Genomic DNA, 23,891 nt, shown 5'->3' with positions numbered 1-23,891 from the left:
CTTGGAATGGAACCACCATTTGACCCAGCTAACCCTCTCCTCGGTTTATACCCAAAGGACTTAAAAACAGCATACTCTAGTGATGCAGCCACATCAATGTTTATAGCAGCACAATTCATGCTACCTAAATTGTGGAACCAATCTAGATGCCCTTCATAGATGAATGGATAAAGAAACTGTGGTATATATACACAATAGAATACTACTCAGCATTAAAAGAGAATAAAATCATGGCATTTTCAGGTAAGTGGATGGAGCTGGAGAATATTATACTAAGAGAAGTAAGCCAATCCCAAAAAATCAAATGCCAAATGTTTTCTCTGATATGAGGTTTCTGTTCCATAATAGGGATGAGGGGAGGGGAGCATGGAAGGAATGGAGGAACTTTAGATAGGGCAAAGGGGAAGGGAAGGAAGCGGGCAGTAGGGGGAGGAAAGATGGTAGAATGAGATGGACTTCATTACCCTAAGTCCATGTATGAAGACACTAAAAATTAATAATAATAAAACATATGTGAAAGGATTTTGGAACTATTTAAAGCTATCAAATGGTAGATTTTCATAGGAAGTACATAATTTATAACATCACTTAGTTTTATACATTAATAAAAGTCCATTAAAATTTTTAAAAATAACATTGGAATTTTGATAGGGATTGCACTGTAATCTGTAAATTGCTATGGGTAATATGCGTCTTTTAACAATATTAATTGTTCTGATCCATGAGCATGGAACATTTCCCACTTATTTGTGTCTCATTCAGTTTCTTCTATCTATGTTTTATAGTTCCCATTGTTCAGATCTTTTAGCTCCTTGGTTAAACTTGTTTTTAAGTAGTTTTATATTCTTTGTAAAACTACTATAAACAGGTACATTTCTAGACTCATATGACCTGCCATAATTGAATCAAGAAGACAGAAAACCTAAACAAACTAATAACTAGCAATGAGATATAAGTAGTAATAAAAAGCCTCCCAACAAATACCAAGTGAATTATGAGCTGAAATCTATCAGACCTTTAAAGAATAACTAATGATCATGCTCCTCAAATTATTCCATGAAATAGAAAATGAAAGAACACTTCCAAACTCACTCTAGGAAGCCAGTATCACACTCAGACCAAAAACAGATAAGGACACATGAAAGAAAGAAAACAAAGACCAATATCCCTGACGAATTTAGATTTTTTAAATCCTTAATAAAATATTAGCAAATCATATTCAACAATATATTAATAATGTTAAACATCATGACCAAGTTGATTTAATTCCAGGGGTAGAAAGGTGGTTCAACATATACAAATCAATAAATATAATTCACTATATAAATAGAATTAAGGACAAAAATCACGCAGTCATCTCAAAAGATGCAAAGAAAGCCTTTGGGAAAATTCAGCACTCATTCATGATGAAAACACCAAAGAAACTAGGAATAGAAGAAACTTACCTCAAATCATAAAGCCTATATGTGGCAAACCCAAAGCTAACATCATAGTGCACAGGGAAAAACTGAAAGCATTTCCTCTAAAATCAGGAACTAGACAAAGATGTCCACTCTTATCACGCCTATTCAATATATGACTAGAAAGTCTAGCCAGAAAAATTAGGCAAGAGAAAGAATTAAAAAAGAAAAAAAAAAGAAAAGGAAGAATTCAAATTATCACTGTTTACAGATGATACCATCCTATACTTCAGGATTCAAAAGGCTCCACCAGAACATTGCAAGAGCTAATATACAAATTCAGCAAGTAGTAGGACACAAAATCAATGTACAAAAATCAATAGCTTTCCTTTACATCAATAATGAATTTTGAGAGAGAGAGAGAGAGAGAGATTCCATTCACAGTAGCCACACACAAAAAAAAAAAACCAAAAATACAGTATGTAGGAATAAATCTAACCAAGGAGTTGAAAGACTTCTGCAATAAAAAGTATAGAACACTAAAGAAAGAAACTGAAGAAGACACAAGAAGATGGAAAGACCTTCCGTATTGATGGATAAGCATAATTAATATTGTTAAAGTGGTCATATTAACAAAAGCAATAAACAGACTCAATGAAATCCCCATCAAAATGCCAATGACACTCTTCATAGAACAAGGGGGAAAAAAACAGCTCTACAGTTCATTTGGAAGAATAAAAGATCCAGAATAGTCAAAGCAATCCTGAGCCAAAAAAAAAAAAAATCAATGCTGAAGGCATCATAATACCTGACTTCAAAGTATGCTACATAGTTATAGTAACAAAAACTGCATGGCACCAGCATAAAAACAGACACATAGACCAATGGAACAGAATAGAAGACAAAGAGACAAACTCACACAGATACAATCATCTGATACTTGACGAAGGTGCCAAAAACATATGTTGAAGAAAAGACACCACAAATGGTGCTGATAAATTGGTTATCCATATGTAAAATAATGAGACTAGATTCTTATCTCTCATTCTACGCCCAAGTCAACTCAAAATGGATCAAAGCCTAGAAATTAAACCAAAAATTCTGCAACGCCTAGAAGAAAACATAGGTTCAACAGTCCAACATATAGGTGCAGACAATAACTTTCTCTAAAAGATATATTATTTTTTCAAGAAAAAATAATGAGATGGCATCAAATTAAAAAGTTTCTGCACAGCAAAGAAAACCAATTAAAATATGAAAAGACAATCTATAGAATTGGAGAAAATCTTTGCCAGCTACTCCTCAAACTGAGGATTCATATTGAGAGGACATTAAGAACACAAAAAAAACTTAACACTGAAAAAACAAATAACCCAATTAATAAATAGGCAAATTAACTAAAAAGACACTTCTTAGAAGAATAAATACGACTGGCCCACAAATACATTTTTAAAAGTTCAAGGGGCTAGAGTTGTAGCTCAGCAGTAGAGCACTTGCTTCACACATGTGAGGCACTGGGTTCGATTCTCAGCACCGGATATAAATAAGTAAATAAAATAAAGGTCCATCAACAACTAAAATGTGTGTGTGTGTGTGTGTGTGTGTGTGTGTGTATGAAAAGTTAAATATCATTAGCAATTAGGGAAATGAAAATCAAAACTATACTGAGATTTTATCTTACTCTAATTAGAACAGCAGCCATCAAGAATACAATTAAGGGCTGAGGATATAGCTCAGTTGGTAGAGTGCTTGCCTCGCATGCACAAGGACCTGGGTTCAATTTCCAACACCATACACAAAAAAAAAAAAATTAAGGGGCTGGGATTATGGCTTAATGGCAGAGCACTTGCCTGGCACATGTAAGGCACTGGGTTTGATCCTCAGCACCTCATAAAAATTAAAAAAAGATATTGTGTCCATCTACAACTAAAAAAAAAACTTATTTAATAAAAGAATGCAATTAATAACAAATGCTGAGGAGAATGTGGAAAAAATGGAACACTTTTGCACTGTTGGTAGGACTGCAAATTAGTACAACCACTATGGAAATTAGTATGGAGTTTCCTCAAGACTAGGAATGGAATTACCACATGAGCCAGTTGTAACACTCCTCAGTATTTATCCTAAAGAATTAAAGTCAGCATAGTATAGCAATACATGCACACCCATGATCATAGGCGCACAACTCACAACAACCAAACTATTGAACCAGTATAGGTATCTGTCAACAGATGAATGAATTAAGAAAATGTGGTATATATATACACAGTGAAGTTTTAGTCGGTCATAAAGAAGAATGAAATTATTACATTTGTGGGAAAATGAATGGAACTTGAGAACATTATGTTAAGGGAAATAAGCCAAACTCAGAAAGTCAAAGGTCATATTTTTTTCTCTCACAAAAAGAAGCTAGAGAGGAAAAAGGAAAAGAAAGGTGGAGGGCACCTCATTAAAATCAAAGGGAAATCAGGAGAGTAGAGGAAGGGGATCAAGGTGACAAAGAAGGAGAGGGAAAAGGGTATTAGTGGGGAATGATATTGGCCAAATTATACTGTTTATTATTTATTGTGTGCATGTATGAATATAAAGCAACAAATCCCACCATTATGTACAATTGTAATGCACCAATAAAAATATGGAAAAATGAAACAGTTAAGAAAAATATTCTTACAGAAAATAAGATAAAATTAATTTTATTTTAATAATCTTACATATCCCTAAAATACCCTTAAATATCACAAAATAGAGATTTGGCAGTAAATTTCAAAGTAAAAACAAATAGCATGCTACAATTTAGTAGAGAAAAATATAAATAACTAATGCAAGTATTTAAGGAAGAAAATAATCATGATTAATTATCAAACATATATAGATAATTTGAAGTTTCTATAGGAACACAATATCACTAACAAAAAGAATCCAATAATTTTACCTACAGATATTACTAGGAGAACATTTCTTCTTTTTGTTACATAGCTTATTTTCATATGTGTCTATGCCAGTTATTATAATTTTACTAATAGATCATGTATCTGTAAGCTTATAAACAATATACTAACATATGTGGCCTTTCAAGTATCTGATACAAGGTCTAAAATACCGTTCCAGAATTTTATAAACTTTTGAAGATTGTTTAGAATACTTTGATAAGCACCATGTTTCTATCTTAATAGTAAGTAGTTTCCTTTTGAAAAAAAATAAAACAAAACCATAGTATTATAATAATTTTGTGGCCTATAAAGCAAAAATTCATACCTATAGTTACTACCCATTGAATCAATTCATGATACGTAATTACGATACAAGTTTTCAGATTTATCTTATCTGAATATATTAGGATGATTAACTGACCAAGTGTTGTCCAGTGTTGGAAGCAGAATGCCATAAACATGGCTTCGGTATTAAGGGGTGACAGGGAGAAGATCCCAGAAAACAGAGGAAAAGTATCTGTTTCTTAGTACTACTAGGAAGATAGAGTAGAGAAGTTCCATATTTAAGACAAAACAGCCTTAAAAGGACACACAGATTATATCACACAGAGGATAAGTAAAATGAACTAAATGATCCAAGATGTCAAAAATTCTTCCATATTTCTTTCAGGAAGAACTAGTTGGGTCTCTAGAGCACTCTATAAAAACAGTCTAATAGATGCAACTGTGGGTAATTTAAGGAGGTCTAAAGATAGGAGCCATCTAATTATTTTTAATATCAAAGAAGTAAATGTAAATGTGCAAATAAGAAAAGGAGCTTGACACCCAAGAAATGATACATGTTGAATTTTAGGATAACCCAATATGAATAGAGAACCAGCAAACCCAAAAAATCCATTAAAGAGTTTTATGTTTGAAAAATTGGAATGCATCTTTTTCACAAATTAAAGACAGACTGTAAAGACAGGGTTAGAGCTGGAAAGTTCCCTGCTCATCAAATTAAAAACAAGAGCTCTATTCATATAAAAAAAAATACTTATGTGGTCAAGTCACATTCTTTGTTCTCAAGTTTTTATATGCAACTTGGGTTGAGCATTTTACTTGTGATTCATAAAGAAAAATGATCACTGTAACAGGAGCTCCTAGAGCACATGAGTAAATTCCAGGTGATATGTAAGTAGCCATTTAAGATACCACAGGAAAGAAGGAAACACATCCTTCATACTCGAAGGAAGGAGCATGCTCACATGACCAACAGCTGGACTTGATTAAAAAGAAATACCAGGTTAGGCTCCATGGTGGTTCCTCCACAGCTGCATGACGACACATATGAGAAATGCTACATTGCTCACAGCCTGTTGCCTAGTATCATGCTGCCCGCCCCTTTATCCACCCTCATAATGCAGCCACCTCTCCTCCCTTTCTTCCTGTACAGGATTTCAGTATGCTTCTCATTTTACAGAATCTTTTTTTTTAAAGGACATCATGGGGGAAAAAAACAAAATCTAAATAAAAGATCAGTTTCACTTATAATTGGTGGTTCATTTTTACTTTTGCAAGCAGGATAAAAGACAAACAAGTTTCCTAATCAATAAGTAAGTAAAAGTTACAAATGTGTATACTACTACTTTTTAAAAATACACTAAAGTGTGCTGGGATAGTAGGATTCATGCTGTCTTAGAAGTAAAAGTTAAAATGCAGATAAAAAGCAGATGACAAATGTAATACATCTTTCTTCCTTAAAATTAGCTGTGCAATACAACAGACGGTTAACACAGAATGGAATACTATGGAAACAACAAGGTTTTATTGAACTGTGAGCTAAAGAGTTACATTAATACCCATAATTCCTTGTGAACTCTCTTTGTTTTTCTGCTTGTCAGCATCTGCATTTCACAGCTGCTTCCTTCGGTACGGACCCGTCTTACGGAAGTTCAGGGACTTAAAACATTAATATCCAGGAGCTTTAAAATATCACAACATTAATAACTTACACAGATGATGTGAATAAAGCAGGCTCCACAGTCTTGACTGTAAGATGAACAGAAAATAAATCTAAAGACTGGAGGTGATTATACTCATTTACAGAATATGAGAATAAAAATCTCTCTTTCAACTTGGCAAAAACATTTATACCTGCCAAATTCCTTGAAGCCAAAAAAGCAGATAGGTTAATATCAGCTTTAAGGTGTCATTTACCAAAAGGTTAAAATCCCAAGAAACTGCTTCTTGATTATTTATTTTTTTCTCTTAATAACAAAAGAAAACAACATAGGTTTTCTTTTTTTCTTCTAAGATATTCAGCTTAATGCAAGAAGGAAATTTTCCAGCAGCATTTCATCTATTTCTTTCAATGTGGTTCTTTTCATCCTCATCAGTAGTTCAACGTAAGGATAGAAGCAGCTCCCCCATCTCTCCAGATATCACAGTCACTGCTGCTGCCCTTGCAAAGTGCTCCTCCTTTTAAGACAGCCCAGGTCTCCCCAGGAGGGCTCGACTCTGCAGAGTAATAATAGGAACTCTCCAGTATCATCACCTGGGCTTCCCTTGTCCAAATCAGCTAGAGTCTGGTTTAATTCCAATCTCTCATTCTTAATATACTGAAGTTAGATAAGCACTGTCCAACGGAACTTTATGTGGTACTCTGTATCTGAGCTGACCAATTCGGTAGCCATTTGTCACATGTGGCTATTGAATGTTTGAAATGTAAATAGTGTGACTGAGGAAGTATTTCTTACATTTTATTTCATCATAATTAACTTGATTTTAAATTTAAATAGCCACCTGGGACTAATACCTACCATATTGGACAGAGCAGATATAGATCAAGAGAGCATTTATTCCTACCAGAAATGATTTACTTTACCATGCAGATGATAGAGAGTTACTAAAAAGCTGGGTTCACATTTTGAAAAATTTCAAAAAAAAAATTTGGATGCTCTGTGACAGAATGATGTTAGGAGTGGGGAAGTGAAAGCAACTTCTAAAGATCTGAAAAGTGCTCACTGATATGACAATTAGAAGATCTCCATAAACTCAACTGAGAACTTTCAATTGAGTAATGGGAGAATAAATCTAGGCTGGAAGTAATGGTTACAAATCAGCCATTGTTTAAAGAAATCTGACTGTGAAGGAAGAAAGAAATGATGTGGAGGACAAACATCATGGAGAAGTGATCAGGGCTAAAATTTGAAATAAGGACCTTCATGTTGATTATGCTATCTAACTTGATATAATCCTTAAAACAAACTTGGAGTAAACCTTATTGTCACTTTACAGAACTTAAGCTTCAGAGGGGCCCTGGTGGTGCTAGGATTGTAAAGCAAGCATCTTCTAGCATGAGTTAGGCCCTGGGCTCCATCCATACCATTGAGTACAAAAATAAAACAAAACAAAAACTGGGTCTTTTTCATGCCAAAATTCATTCTTTTGAAGGTAAACTTAGAACTAGGGAAAGAAATTCAGGATTGAAGTAGTAAACCATCTATGGAAAGATTAAAGATACTATAAGAGAGTGAGAATAATTGATGGGGAAGGCTCCAGAAAAGATAAATAGAAATGTTACTCAGAGTTCAGGCAAGAGATATTAACCTTGGATGGAAGAAGAAAATAGCTTCCTTTGAGATGGATGGATAGAAAGCAAGTGGGCGTGAATGTACATATATTTATAGTGCAGGGGCTTAGGGATAACAGGAAAATAGGTGAAATTAAAACCTAATGATATGTATTTTCACTGTAAAGCAAAAGGCAACACCTTGTGTGAGCAGATGATATCAAAAAGAAAAGTTTAAAGACGATGGTTTGATGCAATCAGCTACTGTGGGAAGTGAGGGTCTAGCTTAGAACACTGGATAACTGACACATTTAAAGCAAACATAGAAAGTGCTTAAACCAATGTCTTCTTACGTGAGATCAAAATTCTTTTATATTGGGGCTGGGGACGTGGCTCAAGCGGTAATGCGCTCGCCTGGCATGCGCAGGGCACTGGGTTCGATCCTCAGCACCACATACAAATAAAATAAAGATGTTGTGTCCACCAAAAACTAAAAAATAAATATAAAAAAATTTCTTTTATATTTATGTAATTTTCAGCTATATTTTTTCATAAATAATACCAAGTTATGAAATTTCACCTTTCATTGGATTTATTAAAAATTAGGAGAAACTAAATATAATTGATCATTTATAATTAATTATACTACTATTATGCTTTTGTACCATAATTTGAATTTTTATAAGACTCTCAGATCTATTACCTTAAATTCTGAACTCTAAAGAATCCTTTTAATTTAAATTTTGAATTTAAAGAAGCATTCAAGTCAAATATTTTTTAAATATCTAAAATTTTACTGATTTTTTTTCCTAAAGTAGAAAAGCATATGCATTTACAAAAACATGTTGTTACTAAGAGTAAAGTAAATTTTAAATGCATAATAGATCTACAAACTTTAGCAATGGATCATATGTAATTTCTTTTTTTTTTTTTAAAGGAGAGAGAGAGAGAGAAAGAGACAGAATGAATCTTTTTTGTAGATGGACACAACACAATGCCTTTATTTTTATGTGGTGCTGAGAATCGAAACCAGGTTCCACCTGTGCTAGGCAAGGGCTCTACCGCTGAACCACAATCCCAGGCCTCATATGTAATTTCTATCATTTGTAAATATAACAAATTTACCTTCAATGTCATTCAAGTTTGGTTACAAGATCAAAGTTTAAAATTTTAAGTATCATAAATAATTTCTGGCTTTCATTCAGCATGCAGAATGCTGGAAATAGGGTTCCTCACCTATTAACATCATAAAAAAGGTAGCTGATGGAAACAAATATAACTTTTCTAGAAACCATAAGAGAGCTAAGGTTGCTGGACAACTAACTACACTGAATTTTAAGAAGATCAGTGCCACCAAGGAGAAAAAAGAGGTGAGCTCTTGCTTACCTGGAACAGTCTCCAGGTGCTTCACCTGGAGGAAAAAAAAATTCAACTAACATTTTTAACAAATCACTAAAGCCAAGTATAGTAGCATGAGATTCCCAGAAACTGCCAGCATGGGGCCTTCTGGAAGGAATTTTTACATATATGGGATTCTTTTTAAATACTAGTATAAGAAATATACAAGGAGAATGAAAGAACAACAGGGTATACTGAAAGCCAAGGAATGAAAGTTTCCAAAAGAATAATTATAAATATAGGTTGCATATCCCTGATCCAATGATCCAAAATACTCCAAAATCCAAACACTTTTGCATGCTAACAAAATGCCACAAATTGAAAATTCCACACCTGACCTCATGTGATAGGTTGTAATCAAAACACTAAAAATACTGTACAAAATTATGTTCAGGCTATATGTATAAGGTGCATATGAAACATAAATAAACTTCATGTTTAGACTCATATCTCATCCCTAAGGTATCTGATTATGTATATGAAATACTCAAAAACCAAAAAAATCTGAAATTTGAAACACTTCTGGTTCTAAATATTTTGGATAGGACATACTCAAATTGTAGTATAAAATAGTGTCAATGAAATTAAAGTATTTTGAGTACACCATAAACTCTGTGTCAAAGAAAAATAACTATACAAATCTAAAAAACAAACAAAAAAGCAAAATACCTACCCTCTGTACCACAAGAATATTATCCACCAAGAGGTTGATGGGTACATAATGGCAATAATGTCATGAAAACCAAATGTTAAAAGTTTACAACATACATGAGGAATTAATTTTCTAAGTATCCAAACAATGAAACCATGCCTTTTGGTTAATTATTCTCTTCCAGATAATAGAATCTTTAAGTGATTGTTAAGATAATATTTCAAAAGTAACTTAAGATATTATTCATGTTTTCAGATCCTAGAGAAAGGAATTGTGTAACTTCAATTGAGTATCATCCTTAACTTATAAATATGCCATGGTTAAGCATTCATAGCCTTCATTTCTCTCTTATAACTTATGGAAAATAAAATAGAACTGAAAAAAATATTAAATTAGATCTTCAAATTCTTACTGAAAGTATTTCTAAATTCTAAAAGATAAAAGTAGCAGTTCTGTATCTTCCAATCTCTTGATTATCCAAATAATCTCATTGTACAGTTTTAGTGACCTTGTTAAATAAAATATATAGGAGGTCATTAATTTGAGCTGAGCTCCTGAACCAGGCCCCAACAGAACAAAACAAATTAAAGTCCTTATGCTAAAGTCCCATGTCACAAATCTGAAGCTAAGTTGTTTATTTGACCTTTCAATAATCCAGGAGAAAGATAACTGCCAAATTCCCAAATAGGCCACTTTTAGCAAGCATGATAAGGAAAAGTAACCTAGAACAAATCCCCAAGAAGTTCCAAACTTTCCAGCAATGATGTAAGATATTGCTTACGCAATAAATTAGCAGAATTACAGAAATTATAATTTTTTTTAATTTCAATTAAAGAACTTTATAGAAAGTTATCAGAAACTTTCATATCCTTTTTTTAAAAAAAATTAGTTGTATATGGACACAATACCTTTATTTTATTTATTCATTTTTATGGGTGCTGAAGCTTAGAACCCAGTGCCTCACTCATGCCAGGCAAGGGCTCTACCACTGAGTTATAGCCCCAGCCCAACCTCCGTATCCTTTTAAACTAAACTCACTACTTTTGGAAATGACAGTCACAAAATATCTTTTGATACCATAAACATTTTCAGCATCTTGATCATTCCCAGGCCTAATGGACCCAATGGCATATGGCTTCCAGGATGCCACACACTGTCCTATTTATTCCTGCATGACTCATCACTCCCCTTCACTCTTTTTTTGTTTGTTTGTTTGTTTTTGTTTTAATAAAGTTTTATTTTTTCTAATGTACAGCTGATTGGACCTGTTCATGCATCTTCACCAGCAGCTGGGGCATCTCCACCCTTGGTATTTCTGGTATAAATTACTTGAGCTCTGTGCTTTGAAACCAGTTTGATAAGTCCTTTACTGAGGAGCCCCTGAAGGGCTGCCCTGGCTAGGGAACCTTGAATCATCAGTCTCTCAGAGACCACAGCTGGGGTAATAAGCTTATAGTTGGGAACTTCCTTACAGAGTTTGTCATAAGTAGCTTTGTCAAACAAGACTAGATTGTTGAGCTTGTCCCGAACTTTGCCTTTGGACCACTTCTTCTTTTTGGCTTTGCCCCCAGATTTGTTCACCGGGTCCTTATCTTTCTTGGCCGACTTTCCAGCATCTTTCTTCTTCTTATCATCCTTGGGCGGCATCTCGAAGCTTGGAGAGCAGCAATAGCCACTGGAGCCTTGTCAAGATGTCGGACAAAAAGCTCCCCTTCATTCTTCTTCGTTATTTGTCTTCTCCCTGATCTCTGAACTGTAGAGCACCTCCATACTCAAGCCTTAGCCCCCTACTCTCTCTAGTATCACCTAGGTAACTGCGTCCAGTATCATAGTTTTAAACACAAATTTATTTTGTATTAGAGTTCAAACCTCTTTCCCAAACTCCAAACATATATATTCAACTGCCCACTCAATATTTCACTTGGGTATCTTTAAGGACCTCAAACTCAACATGTCCAAAACTGACATCTTTTTTTCTCTGTACCAGAGATTGAGCCCAGGGGTGGTTCATCACTAAACCGCATCTCCAGCCCATTTTTAGGTTTTTGTTTTAAGACAGGGTCTGGTTTCTCTCAGTTGCTTAGGGCTTCACTAATATGCTCAGGCTAGCCTTGAACTTGCGATCCTCCTGACTCAGGCTTCCTAGATGCTGGAATTACAGGCATGCACTACCATGCCCAGTCAAAAATGAACTCTTGATGTTCTTCCCAGTCCAACTCCAGTCTCAGTCCAACCTTCTACATCCCAAATGATGGCAAACCTAGTCATGCTTAGGCAAAATACCTAGGAAATATCCTTGACTTCCTTCAAACTATCTAAAAATATTGTCACCACTATTTAGAAAAACAGCCAGAATCAACTTCTAACTACCTCCACATTAGTACCATAACCTACTTCAATGGCCTCCTGACAGTTTTCTCTGTTCCTTATCCTTGAACCCCACGATCCAATCCCAACACAGTAGTCAGAGTAATCCTGTTAGAAGGTAAGTCTGTTCCTGCCACTTCTGCTCAAAACCCCCTTACAACTCCATATTTCCCCAGGAAAAGCCAAGAGTTCTAGGTTTGCCTAGACACCATTACCTCTTTGAACTAATGCCCTATTATTCTCCCTTCACACACCCAGCTCCAACTTCTTCCTCAATCATACCAAGTACTCTCTGCTTTAACTATCCCCTCTGCCAGGGTACTGTTTTGCCAGAGACCTTCATGGTTAACTTCCTCAGTTCATTTAATTCTTTGTTCAAATGTTACCTTGTTCATAAAATCTATCCTACTCCCACCTACCCCACTAGTACTACCTTCACTTCTTTTTTTTTCCACAGCACCTACCACTTTCTAATGTACCATACATTCACTTTGAATATTGTTTATTGTCTTTTCCCTAGAAGGCTCCAACTCAGTTGATGATAACTTTTTCTTTTGGTTCACAGATGTATGCCAAGTACCTGCATACAACAGTCTCTAGTGCCTAACAGACACCCAGTTAACATTTGTTGAATGAAAGAACTGAATCTCATATGCCAGTGGTCTGTCAATGGCTAAGGACTCATGAGTCATGAGTCCAAACTATTTTTTGTTCAATCTAGCCTAACAAATTATAAAACCTACTAGTCCTACAAAGGATAACAAACCTTGCAAATAATGACTTCAACTGTTGTTCTCAAGACAATAAAAATATGGCTTTAATCAAAAAGGGACCATACCCCGCTGCAAATTTTTGGTCTACACAGTGTTGAGAATATACTCATTGTTGTAGATAAAAACAAATTTAGAAGAATCAGCTCTAGAAAGGAGAACTAAAGGTTAAATTGATTTAAATAAATTTGTGAAAAAAAGTGTGTTAAAAACAAGATGACAGCTGGGCACGGTGGCACATACCTATAATCCCAGTCAGTGGCTGAGGCAGGAAGATGGAAAGTTCAAAGCCAGCTTCAGCAATGGCAAGGTGCTAAGCAACTCAGGGAGACCCTGTCTCTAAATAAAATACAAACTAGGGCTGGGGATGTGGCTCAGTGGTCGAGGGACCCTGAGTTCAATCCCCAATACCAAAAAAAAAAAAAAAACCAAGAGAATAAAGAAATCTTAATTAAAATAAGTATACAATTTTAAATAAGATTCACAATGATCTCTGCTATCTATAAACCGTTTTCAAAAAACTCTTATTTAATTCTTACATGAATTCTGAAAAATATACTATTTTCAATCCTATTTTGTAGATATGTAATTGATACTAAAAGAAATTAGACAAATTTCAGCTATTAAGTAGAGATAATTTGTTTCAAACCCAGATTCAGATACTTTTTTAAATTTTTGAAGTAATTGCAGATGTACAGGAAGTTACAAAAACACACCAAAACAACTACGTACCCTTCAGCCAGTACTCTAGAATAGTTACATCTTATGTAAATATAGCACAATTTCAAAACCATGAGTTCACATTAGTCAATGTACTTTTTATTACAGTGACTGAGAATCATAACAGACCACAAACATGACTCAAAGATTTTTTTTAAACTCAAGTGAAGACAATTGACACATATACATTAATAAGTAATTTCTGGGTATATAAGGTTCTGCTCTGATAATTACAGAATTATGTTACATTTGGGCATTTACATTTATTAATATAAATAACATCGCTGAAAAGGCCTTGAAAATATGGGAAGACTAAAATATGGGAAAGTAGAACAAAGCTGACAGACTTTTTTTTTAATCAGCTGAACAAAGCTGATAAACTTTTCCTCATTTACCAAAGTGATTGGTTATCATGATTCTGCAGACTGTCACAAGACTGGGCTCTGATTAGTTGTCAAAACTATTCTCAGTCGGTGCAGCAGTGCACACCTCTAGTCCCAGGTATTTGACAGGCCGAAGCAGAAGGATCCCTTGAGCCCAGGAGTTCAAAGCCAGCCTGGGCAAAAGAGCAAAACCATGCACCATAAAAAAAAATAAATAAACTACTCTTGAATTTCACTAATGATCATCTTCAATTTCAAACACAGACTCTTTTTCTTCCTCCCTTCTGTGCTTTTGACTGTACTGTTAAAATTAACCACTTCATCTTATGGAAAATTTTTCCTTCGTTGGCTCTCAGGACACTGTAGTCACCTGAGTCTCCTTAAATCTGTCTTTTTTGTTTTCTATAAACTATTTACTACAAAAACCTCAGACTAGCCAGGCACAGTGACACATGCCTGTCATCCCAGTGGCAGGAAGATCGCAAGTTCAAAGCCAGCCTCAGCAAAAGTGAGGCGCTAAGCAACTCAAAAGCCACCTCAGACTGGGGCTGAGGTTTTGGCTCAGCAGTAGAGCGCTTGCCTAGCATGTGTGAGGCACTGGTTTGATCCTTAGCACCACATTAAAAAATTAACAAATAAAGGTTAAAAAAAAAAAAAACTCAGACGGGGCTGGGGATGTAGCTCAATGTTGGAGAGCACTTCCTAGCATGTGTAAGGCCTTTGGTTCAATTCCTAATATCTCAAGAAAAAAGAAAAAAAAAAAAGCCTCAAACCCCTTTCTTCCAGCACAAGTTAGAACTGCAGTCTCATTGGTGCAGAGCAGAGCAGTTTTCCCAGGTCAAAAATTTTATGTGCTATTGTCTGGGCAACTGAGCACAACCAACCACAACTCCAAGGTCTTCTATGTGTTTCCCTGAATTCCTTTTCCATCCTTAGCTAGGTTAGATTTTACTAATGAAAGGCACTCATGATTTTAAGTCCTTTGAGTATATGCCAGGGGAGCGGGATAGCAGGGTCAATTGGTGGTTCCATTCCAAGTTTTCTGAAGAATCCCCATACTGCTTTCCAGAGTGATTGCACCAACCTGCAGTCCCACCAGCAGTGTATGAGTGTGCTTTTTCCCCCACATTCTTGCCAACATTTATCATTAATTGTATTCTTGATAATTGCCATTCTGACTGGAGTGACATAAAATTACAGTGTAGTTTTAATTTGTGTTCCTCTAATTGCTAGAAATGTTGAATATTTTTCATATATTTGTTGGCCATTTGAACATCTTCTATGCAGAGCATATTCAGTTCCTTTGCCAGTTTACTGATTGGCTTACTTGGTCTTTTTGGTGTTAAGTTTTTTGTTTGTTTGTTTGTTTGTAGATGGACACGATACCTTTATTTTATTTATTTATTTTTATGTGGTGCTGAGGATCAAACCCAGGGCCTCATACACCAGGTGAGCACTCTACCACTGAGCTACAATCCCAGCCCTGGTGTCAAGCTTTTTGAGTTCTTTGTACACCCTGGAGATTAATGCTTTATCTGAGGTACAGGTAGCAAAGATTTTCTCCCATTCTTTAGGTTCTCTCTTCGTGTTCTTCATTGTTTGCTTGCTGTGAAGAAGCTTTTTAGTTTGATTCCATCCCATTTGTTGATTTTTTATTTTATTTCTTGCACTTTAGGTGTCTGTTATATCCAAAGAACTAAAAATTAGCATACTATAGTGATGCAGCCTATCAATGTTTATAGAAGCTCAATTCACAATAGCTAAGCTATGGAGCCAACCTAGATGCCCTTCAACAGATGAATCAATTGAGAAAATGTGGTATATATACACAATGGAATACTACTCAGCCATAAAGAAGAATGAAATTGTGGCATTTGCCAGTAAATGGATGGAACTAGAGATTATCATGTTAAGTGAAACAAGCCAATCCCAAAAAACAAAGCCTAAATGTTCTCTCTAATATATTGATACTAACACTCAATAAGGCTTGAGGGAAGAATAGAAGTTCATTGGATTAAGGGGGCTGGGGATATAGCTCAGTTGGTAGAGTGCTTGCCTAGCATGCACAAGGCCCTGGGTTCAATACCCAGCACTGCTCAAAAAAAAAAGTTCATTGTATTAGACAAAGGGGAATGAAGGAAAGAGGAGAGGATGAATTGGACATAACTTTCCTATGTTCATATATGAATACACAACCAGTGAAATTCCACATCACATACAATGGCAAGAATGGGATCCTAATTATAATTTATACTCCATGTATGTATGATAGGTCAAAATTGACTTTACTGTCATGTATATCTAAAAAGAACAAAATTTTTTAAAAAGGAACACACGGCGTAGAGAGCACAAAACTTATTCCTTGGAGGTAGCTGGAGGCAAAGAAGCAGAGTCGCAGTAGCTTTTGAGAATCACATATTTTGTTGCTGTAGCCCAAGACACAAGACAGAAGCTTTCTCAAAGGTGCTTATAACTGTAGCAGTTTCTACTGAGCTTCAGAGACCTGCAGGTCTTCTGCTTTCCTCACCTTTCCGTCCTAACTTTCCTTACTTTCTAAGGTCACTTGCATGACATTCATTTCCCTGGTTCTTTCACTATTCATGTAGGCTCAAATTCTCAGATTAAAACTCTTATACCCAAAATTTTTTAAATGCCTGTCTTTTCCTTATCAGTCCCAGACTACTGACCTGGTAGACAGATAAGACAGACAGATTTCAATTAGTTTGTTCAACATATTCATCAAATACTGGAGAAGGAAACAAATCAATCTAGTAATGGCAGTTGCCTTTAGAGAAGGGAAATTGGGCAGCTGGAGAACAGAAACAGAAAAAAAAACTTTTTACTGTATACCCTTTTGAACCTTATTGAATCATAGTTTAAACATACATCATCTAATCAAAAATAAAGTCATTATTTAAAAGTATATACTCACATTTTTTCTAATTCCTCTAATGCTACATACACAGACATGGGGGTTTTCTGTGTGGTCATTTATAGGTCTGACTGTCTCTCAGACCTCTGGGCTGTAAGTAGGACAAGAGTAAGGAGGAGAGGAATGGATGTCAGGAATGAGGTTTTTGCACTCACAGAGAAAAGATCAACTATAAAGCTAGAGCCAAGGCTTCTCGAGTTTGGAAGAAGAAATTTTCTCCTTAACTCACTGGTATATTTAACAACTACTCATGACAGATATAAAGACAAAAATGTCCCTACTGCTATAATTAAGGAATAGATAAAGTGCTATGATGAGAGACATTGATGTTGGGCCTAGAACCTCAGACAAAATGAATTTTAGAGATTATTTAGTCTCTAGCATTATTTTTTTCATTGCTAATAAGCTAATCTTATCTTTCATCTCATCCTCTAAGAAATTATAGCTTTTTAAAAAATTTATTATGAGACTGATAATTTCAACATATTACCCTGAAAGTGCTAAGAGCATGATACAGGAATTGTAATAACTTAAGGGATTTTTTTTAGAGAGAATTTTTTTAATATTTATTTTTTAGTTTTCGGCGGACACAACATCTTTGTTTGTATGTGGTGCTGAGGATCGAACCCGGGCCGCACTCATGCCAGGCCATCGCACTACCGCTTGAGCCACATCCCAGCCCAAATTAAGGGATTTAAATCAGACACAATATAAATTACCACAGTTCACTAGACCTTTTAATATAAAATGTATATTCTGGGGAACGTGGTAAAATAAAGCAATGAAATATTTTCCCAACTTTCAGTGCCAAAGCCATTATTACCAACTGGTAGTATCTCTTTACCAAAGAATTCAAGGTTTTTCTATGATTAAAAGAAAAAAAAATGAGGGGCTGGGGGTTGTAGCTCAGTGGTAAAGCATCTGCTTGGCACATATAAGGCACTGGGTTCAATCCTCAGCACCACATATAAATAACTAAAAATATTAAAAATACAACTAGAAATATTTTAAATGAATTTTTAAAGTTCTATTTCAATCCTTGTTAATTAAAATGAAGGAAAAAAGTCTTCCTTGCATCTGTCAATGAGCCCCCAACAACTAAATTAACAATCATAGTGAGAAGTGTCACACTGTAATTTCAAGTATTTTTGAAAAAATTTCCTCATTTCGGGGGACCGGGGGTTGTGGCTCAGTGTAGAGTGCTCACCTAGCATGCCCAAGCACTGGGTTTGATCCTCAGCACCACATAAATATAAAATAAAGATACTGTGTCCACCTAAAACTTAAGAATAAATAAAGAAAAATTCCTCATTTTCCTGATGACATAAAACAAAAAAGAACAAAAACTACCCTAGGTTACATAAAGCCACAGAGTTTTTAGAGCAGATGATAGTAATGAGGGTATACTCATCACAACTATACACAGGCAAAAGTGCAGAGACACCCACTCCCTGGCTAAAGACCACCTATCAGGAACAGTGCTTTATGATGCAAATCTATTGAAACTACCTGGTTGATGGCAATGGACTAAACTGTATACTGACTCTAAAATCACCCTTAGGAAAGTACAAGAACAGGCTTAAGGACTGAGTAGCAAAGGAGTAAAAGCACCATCAAGAATGTAGAATGTCGGGCTGGGGATGTGGCTCAAGTGGTAACGGGCTCCCCTGGCACGCGCAGGGCGTTGGGTTCGATCCATCCTCAGCACCACATAAAATAAAAAAGATGTTGTGTCCACCGAAAACTAAAAAATAAATATTAAAAAATCTCTCTCTCTCTCTCTCTCTCTCTCTCTCTCTCTCTCTCTCTCTCTCCCCCTCTCTCCTCTCTCCTCTCTCTCTAAAAAAAAAAAAAAAAGGTAGAATGTCTTACATAATATGATGGGGTTTTTTAAAGGGGGCAGGACCAATACAAAAAGTTCATATCAAGCATCAACACCTATTTTGAAATTCACCAGAATACCACTTCTCCTCTATTCCATATAATTTCTAAGAATTAGTAATCAACCAAACAATATGCCAAGTCATCTTCTAAAAATAATACTTATACAGACTCCAAATCTTTGTTTCAGAAAAATAAAACCAGTTTTAAGTATCTATGGTGCTTCAGAAAGTGGCACCCCCTTCTTCCACAGAAAAGCCCTCTTCACCATGGCTGATTTTAGGACTGTCAGCAAAAGAATCTCTGGGAAAGGGTTCAGTGTAGATAAACTTCCTGTTTTCATGTTGCCCTGTTTACCTGGCCACTGGCTGAGAAGATACCAGCACTCCAGGTGCTGGACACTCCCTTACTAGTTTTTCACAAACATATCCAGTATAGTACTTTGTAAAAATATGCAAATAAGGCCTCTGGCCTTGAGCTGGGCTTCACAGAGATGTCTACATTTTTAAGATAAGTTACAAATGGGCTCCATGGTAACAGCTGACACGGGGAGGAAAGAAAGGGGAGAAGAAGCTCTCCACTTCTCAGGTATTGTCCTTGAAGAGTTAACTTGCCCAGAACAGTGAAAGAAAAAGCTGCTTTTATGTGAACTTCTGCAGACTGCGAACTTCTGAGCCCCTCCCCTTACATGCTGGGTATAAAACTCTAAAACTCCCTGAACTCGGGTTCAGGGGATTAACTGATTACAGCAAAAGCTGTGCCCTCTGAACCTGGCTGCAGCCAAATAAAACTGTTTCCTGCTATCTTCGGTGTCTTGATTCATTTGTCCCTACAACACTAAAACCAGTATTCCCAATCAAAATTCCCTAAAATATCACAGATACAATGCATTGTGTAAAAGAACTCCCAATCTCTGAACAGAAAACTTGTGCAAATGGTATCTATCTCTGCATTAAATATCTGTATTTAAAATTCTCAAGTCTACACAAATCCATGAATTTACAATATATTGCTGAGCACTCACTACTTGCCAAAAAACTGGGTCTGGAACACATATATGAACAAGACAAAGTCCCCACCCTAAAGCAGCTCACAGTCTAGGGACAGAGAAAACTCAATTATATCCAGGGCGATAAGTCAGTACATAGGATAGGCTTGAGGACAGAGCAGTCGAGGAGAACAGAGGGGCCCTCAAGGAGAACCTGTGTGCCCCAGTGCTTTACTGTTAACCACTGCATTTCCACACTTTAGGAAACACTGTTGCTAATATGTTAATATTATTTTTTAAAAAAACTCTTTAAGAAATAAGTGATATGCAGAGGTTGACTAATAAGAGTAACATTCTTTTGATGGCCCACCAGCCCTAATTCCAAAAAGATGGTTAATCCTAGCTCTCTAAAGTAAGACTCTTCATAGTCAATATAACAGAAAACCTCTGAGATCTGGGGGAAAAACTTCTGTAAGTCAAGAATAATTGAAGTAGCAAGCCACTGTTAGGGTTTTATGTATATCTTGTAGCCACTGTAGGAGTTTATAGACCTTGGGATAGAAACAAAAGGTGAGACTTATTGCCATAATAAATGTAAAGTAAGATTCAATTTATTAAAAATTTAATCTACTCCGAACTTTTAGAAAAAATCTACAGTATAGTATAATGCATTATACAGTGAGATACTTTGTATATAACAATCCCTAGATATCATTACACTCCAAGTATTAAAATAGAAAAGACCGGGGCTGGGGATGTGGCTCAAGCGGTAGCGCGCTCGCCTGGCATGCGTGTGGCCCGGGTTCGATCCTCAGCACCACATACAAACAAAGATGTTGTATCTGCCGAAAACTAAAAAAAATAAATATTAAAAAATAAATAAATAAATAATAAAATAAAATAGAAAAGACCCTCTCTTTGAGAAAGGAAAAAATCTTCAACACAAGATAATATAATGTCATAGGAAAGGAAAAGTTAAAATATCTCTTGAAATCTTCATCTGATGAGTAAGAAGGGAAGTCTCTTCCTGTTAAATCAAGGCACTAATCACTAACAGCCCTGCAGTCCTGTTTAGCAGGATAAGCAAGCACACATTCTTCCTGGCCTCTACTGCCTCCTGGGGGTTATAGTACGTTACTACTCTTCTTAGAAAATACAGACATGATTTTCTACTAACAATATGATGCAAAAAATCTGTAAAGCTCTTTTAATAACAAATAGGCCTTTCCAAAATAATCTCTTTATTAAGAAAAACATAATAAAACTTAATTATAGAAAGTGGTTGCTAATATGATTAAGAACATCAAGGTCTATACAGCATTTTTGTATTTTCAAAGCACTTAGCCAACATCAAATGATTAATCTTTACAACATTCTTCAGGTCAATATCATCAACATCTTTTTACAGAAAAGAAAATAGTAAGGTTAAATGAGGTATTAGAAATTCAAGAATTAGTCAGTAACTAATCAGCAAAGTGCCTCAGGAGAATGATTTAATGTAAAATATAAAGTAGTAATACATTAATTCATCTCTAATACCCCCTGACCTATCTCTAGGAGAAATTAATTATTCTCTCATCTGTGGTCCCATAGCATTTTATAGATTCCTCTATTGTAGGACTTAACATTTTCATATTACAGTTCTTGGTTTGTTAATCTCCCTGACTAAACCCTGTTCTTCCACAGGGCATCTCACACTGCCTACCACATATCAGGACACAATAATGAATCATGCAGTCATTTGTTCAACAAACTATTAAGACTCTACTACCACCTACTGTGTTTCACTCACTGTTCTACACAAAAGGGATACAGTGGTGAAAAAGAGAGCCAAGTTCCCTACTCTGATGGAGCATATATTCTAGAAGAGAAAGGCAAATGACCCCAAACCAAAAACAACCAGGTAGTAATAGCAGCTCAATTCACAGTAACTAAGCCATGGACCAACCTAGGTGCCCTTCAACAGATGAATGGCTAAAGAAAATGTGGTACATATATACACAAGGGAATATTACTCAGCCATAAGAAAGAATGACTTCATGACTTTTGCCAGTAAATCAGTGGATCTAGAGACGATCATGATAAGTTAAATAAGCCAATCCAAAAGAAAAACAAAGGTCAAGGGTTCTCTTTGATATGTGGATGCTAAAATACAAGGGAGTAAGAAGAAGAATAAAAGTTCAGTGTATTAGACAAAGGGGAATAAAGGGAAGAGCAGGAGATTGAAAATAGGAAAAAAAGAACAAAATTCGTTTTGAAAATGTAAGAATAGATTTATCTTTCCATCATAATCTTTGTCAGTGGATGTAATTTTATTAACTAATGCCTTCAATTGCAAAAAAAGGTGATAAATAATTATTTATATCTAAATAATTAACCCATCTTAGGAAAAAACTTTCATTGTTTCAAAAAATTTTATAGATTTTATGAGAGATCTATCAGAGAATAAAATGAAATAAACTAGTGTTGCAATAAACCTCTAGCTGCTTAATAGAAATAGAAAATTGGTGTTAGAATAACACAAAATAGAACCATAAATAGTTTTAAAGTGAATTTATTCTTATTTAGTGATCTTCTGCTAGACACAAGAAATGTCTTTTATTCTTTTTCATTAGAAATAGAATATAATCCCATATTTCAAAAAGAGAAGCACCACAGAGAAGATGGAGAATGAAAAAGAGACTACAATACAGTATGACTAGATGCAGCTGAGTGGCTTCATCAGATCAGGCCATGGTATCCCAGCTGTGCCAGGGAGTCAGGAGACAATTCCTGGTGGCAAGTGCAGAAGGCCCAAAGTGGGGAGAAAGAGGAAGGGGTGGGGGAGACTATGGTTACAATATGGTGGCAAAAGGGTGAGCAATAAAAGATGAAATCAGAGAGGCCAGATCAGGGCTTTCTTGGGCTATTATAAGAATTTTATTCTGAGATAGAAAATTACTTAAAGCTTCATAATATATATTTGCTGATTTGAATTGCTGTGTTTGCCTAGTAGGTAGCACTAAAAGGAAAATTAATACTTGGAAAAGAAAATTGCCATGCTATTGGTTAGGGAGCTTTTCTGTTTTAATAAATTACTTTTTAGTGAAAAGCTATTTTATAATTAAATCTTCAGACTAAAGGATAAAACAGCAGTGTCTACTAACATTTTAATAGAAGTTAGAATAATGAGATTTTGACAGTCATTATTGGAAGAAATTGAAGAGCTTCTGCATAAAACACTGTACATTATAGATGACTGCACTAGAATCTTATGCTAATCACTTATTAATTTTGCAAAGCCTAAGATATCTCCAAATAGCTCACAAGAAGCACCAGAAAGACATCTGGAGAGGAGGCTCCTGAGTGAAAGTATGGAAAAATCATTAAGCACAATAAATCTTTTCCTCTTACGAGAGAAACCAGAATGAAAAAGTAACATATGAGAACACTCTTGCCATATTAACTGAACAAAATACAGCAATAGCCTAAAAATTAAGGTCAGATTCGTATTTCACCTGAGATGATATAGGTGCTGTAGAAGCCTCAAGGATAATACCAAGCCATTACTCCAAGATTCAGTTAGTCTCACAAATACTCACTGTGGAGAAAAATATTATCATTTGCTCACTTGAAGTGGCAGATTCCTAAATGTTTGTTAAACTGCATTTTCTACCTTTTCAATGTTTTTTAATTGTCCCAAAAAATACATATCACAGGTGGAAGAGTGAAAACTTATTTACCATACCTCTTCTTATACCAGCTACAACATGTTAAATGCTTAAATTTAAACAAAGCCCTGTGTATGTGTGTATGTATACACATGACATTTCAATATAAATACAATTTTACATTTTCCTAAAAAAAAATACATATCACAAAATTTACCATCTTAGCCATTTGAATGTGTTGAGTTTCATCAGTGTTAAGTATATTCA

General features: G+C 35.3%; 2 protein-coding genes across 3 annotated transcripts in view; both read right to left on the bottom strand.

Annotated features, from left to right (window-relative positions):
* Positions 1 to 23,891, bottom strand: part of Ttc28 (tetratricopeptide repeat domain 28) — a 592,527-nt gene that overhangs the window by 518,087 nt on the left and 50,549 nt on the right. The window lies entirely within an intron of this gene.
* On the bottom strand, positions 11,134 to 11,641 carry LOC124081099 (small ribosomal subunit protein eS25-like). Its single transcript, XM_046427246.2, has one exon. It carries the CDS (start codon positions 11,578 to 11,580, stop codon positions 11,203 to 11,205), a length of 378 nt encoding a protein of 125 aa, XP_046283202.1. The 5' UTR covers positions 11,581 to 11,641; the 3' UTR covers positions 11,134 to 11,202.

Source organism: Marmota monax, unplaced genomic scaffold (assembly GCF_021218885.2).
Source record: "Marmota monax isolate L192 unplaced genomic scaffold, Marmota_monax_Labrador192_F-V1.1 WCK01_AAM20220418_F8-fsc00177, whole genome shotgun sequence".
In the NCBI taxonomy this organism is placed as follows: Eukaryota; Metazoa; Chordata; class Mammalia; order Rodentia; family Sciuridae; genus Marmota; species Marmota monax.
This window is presented reverse-complemented; position numbering and strand designations above follow the sequence as displayed.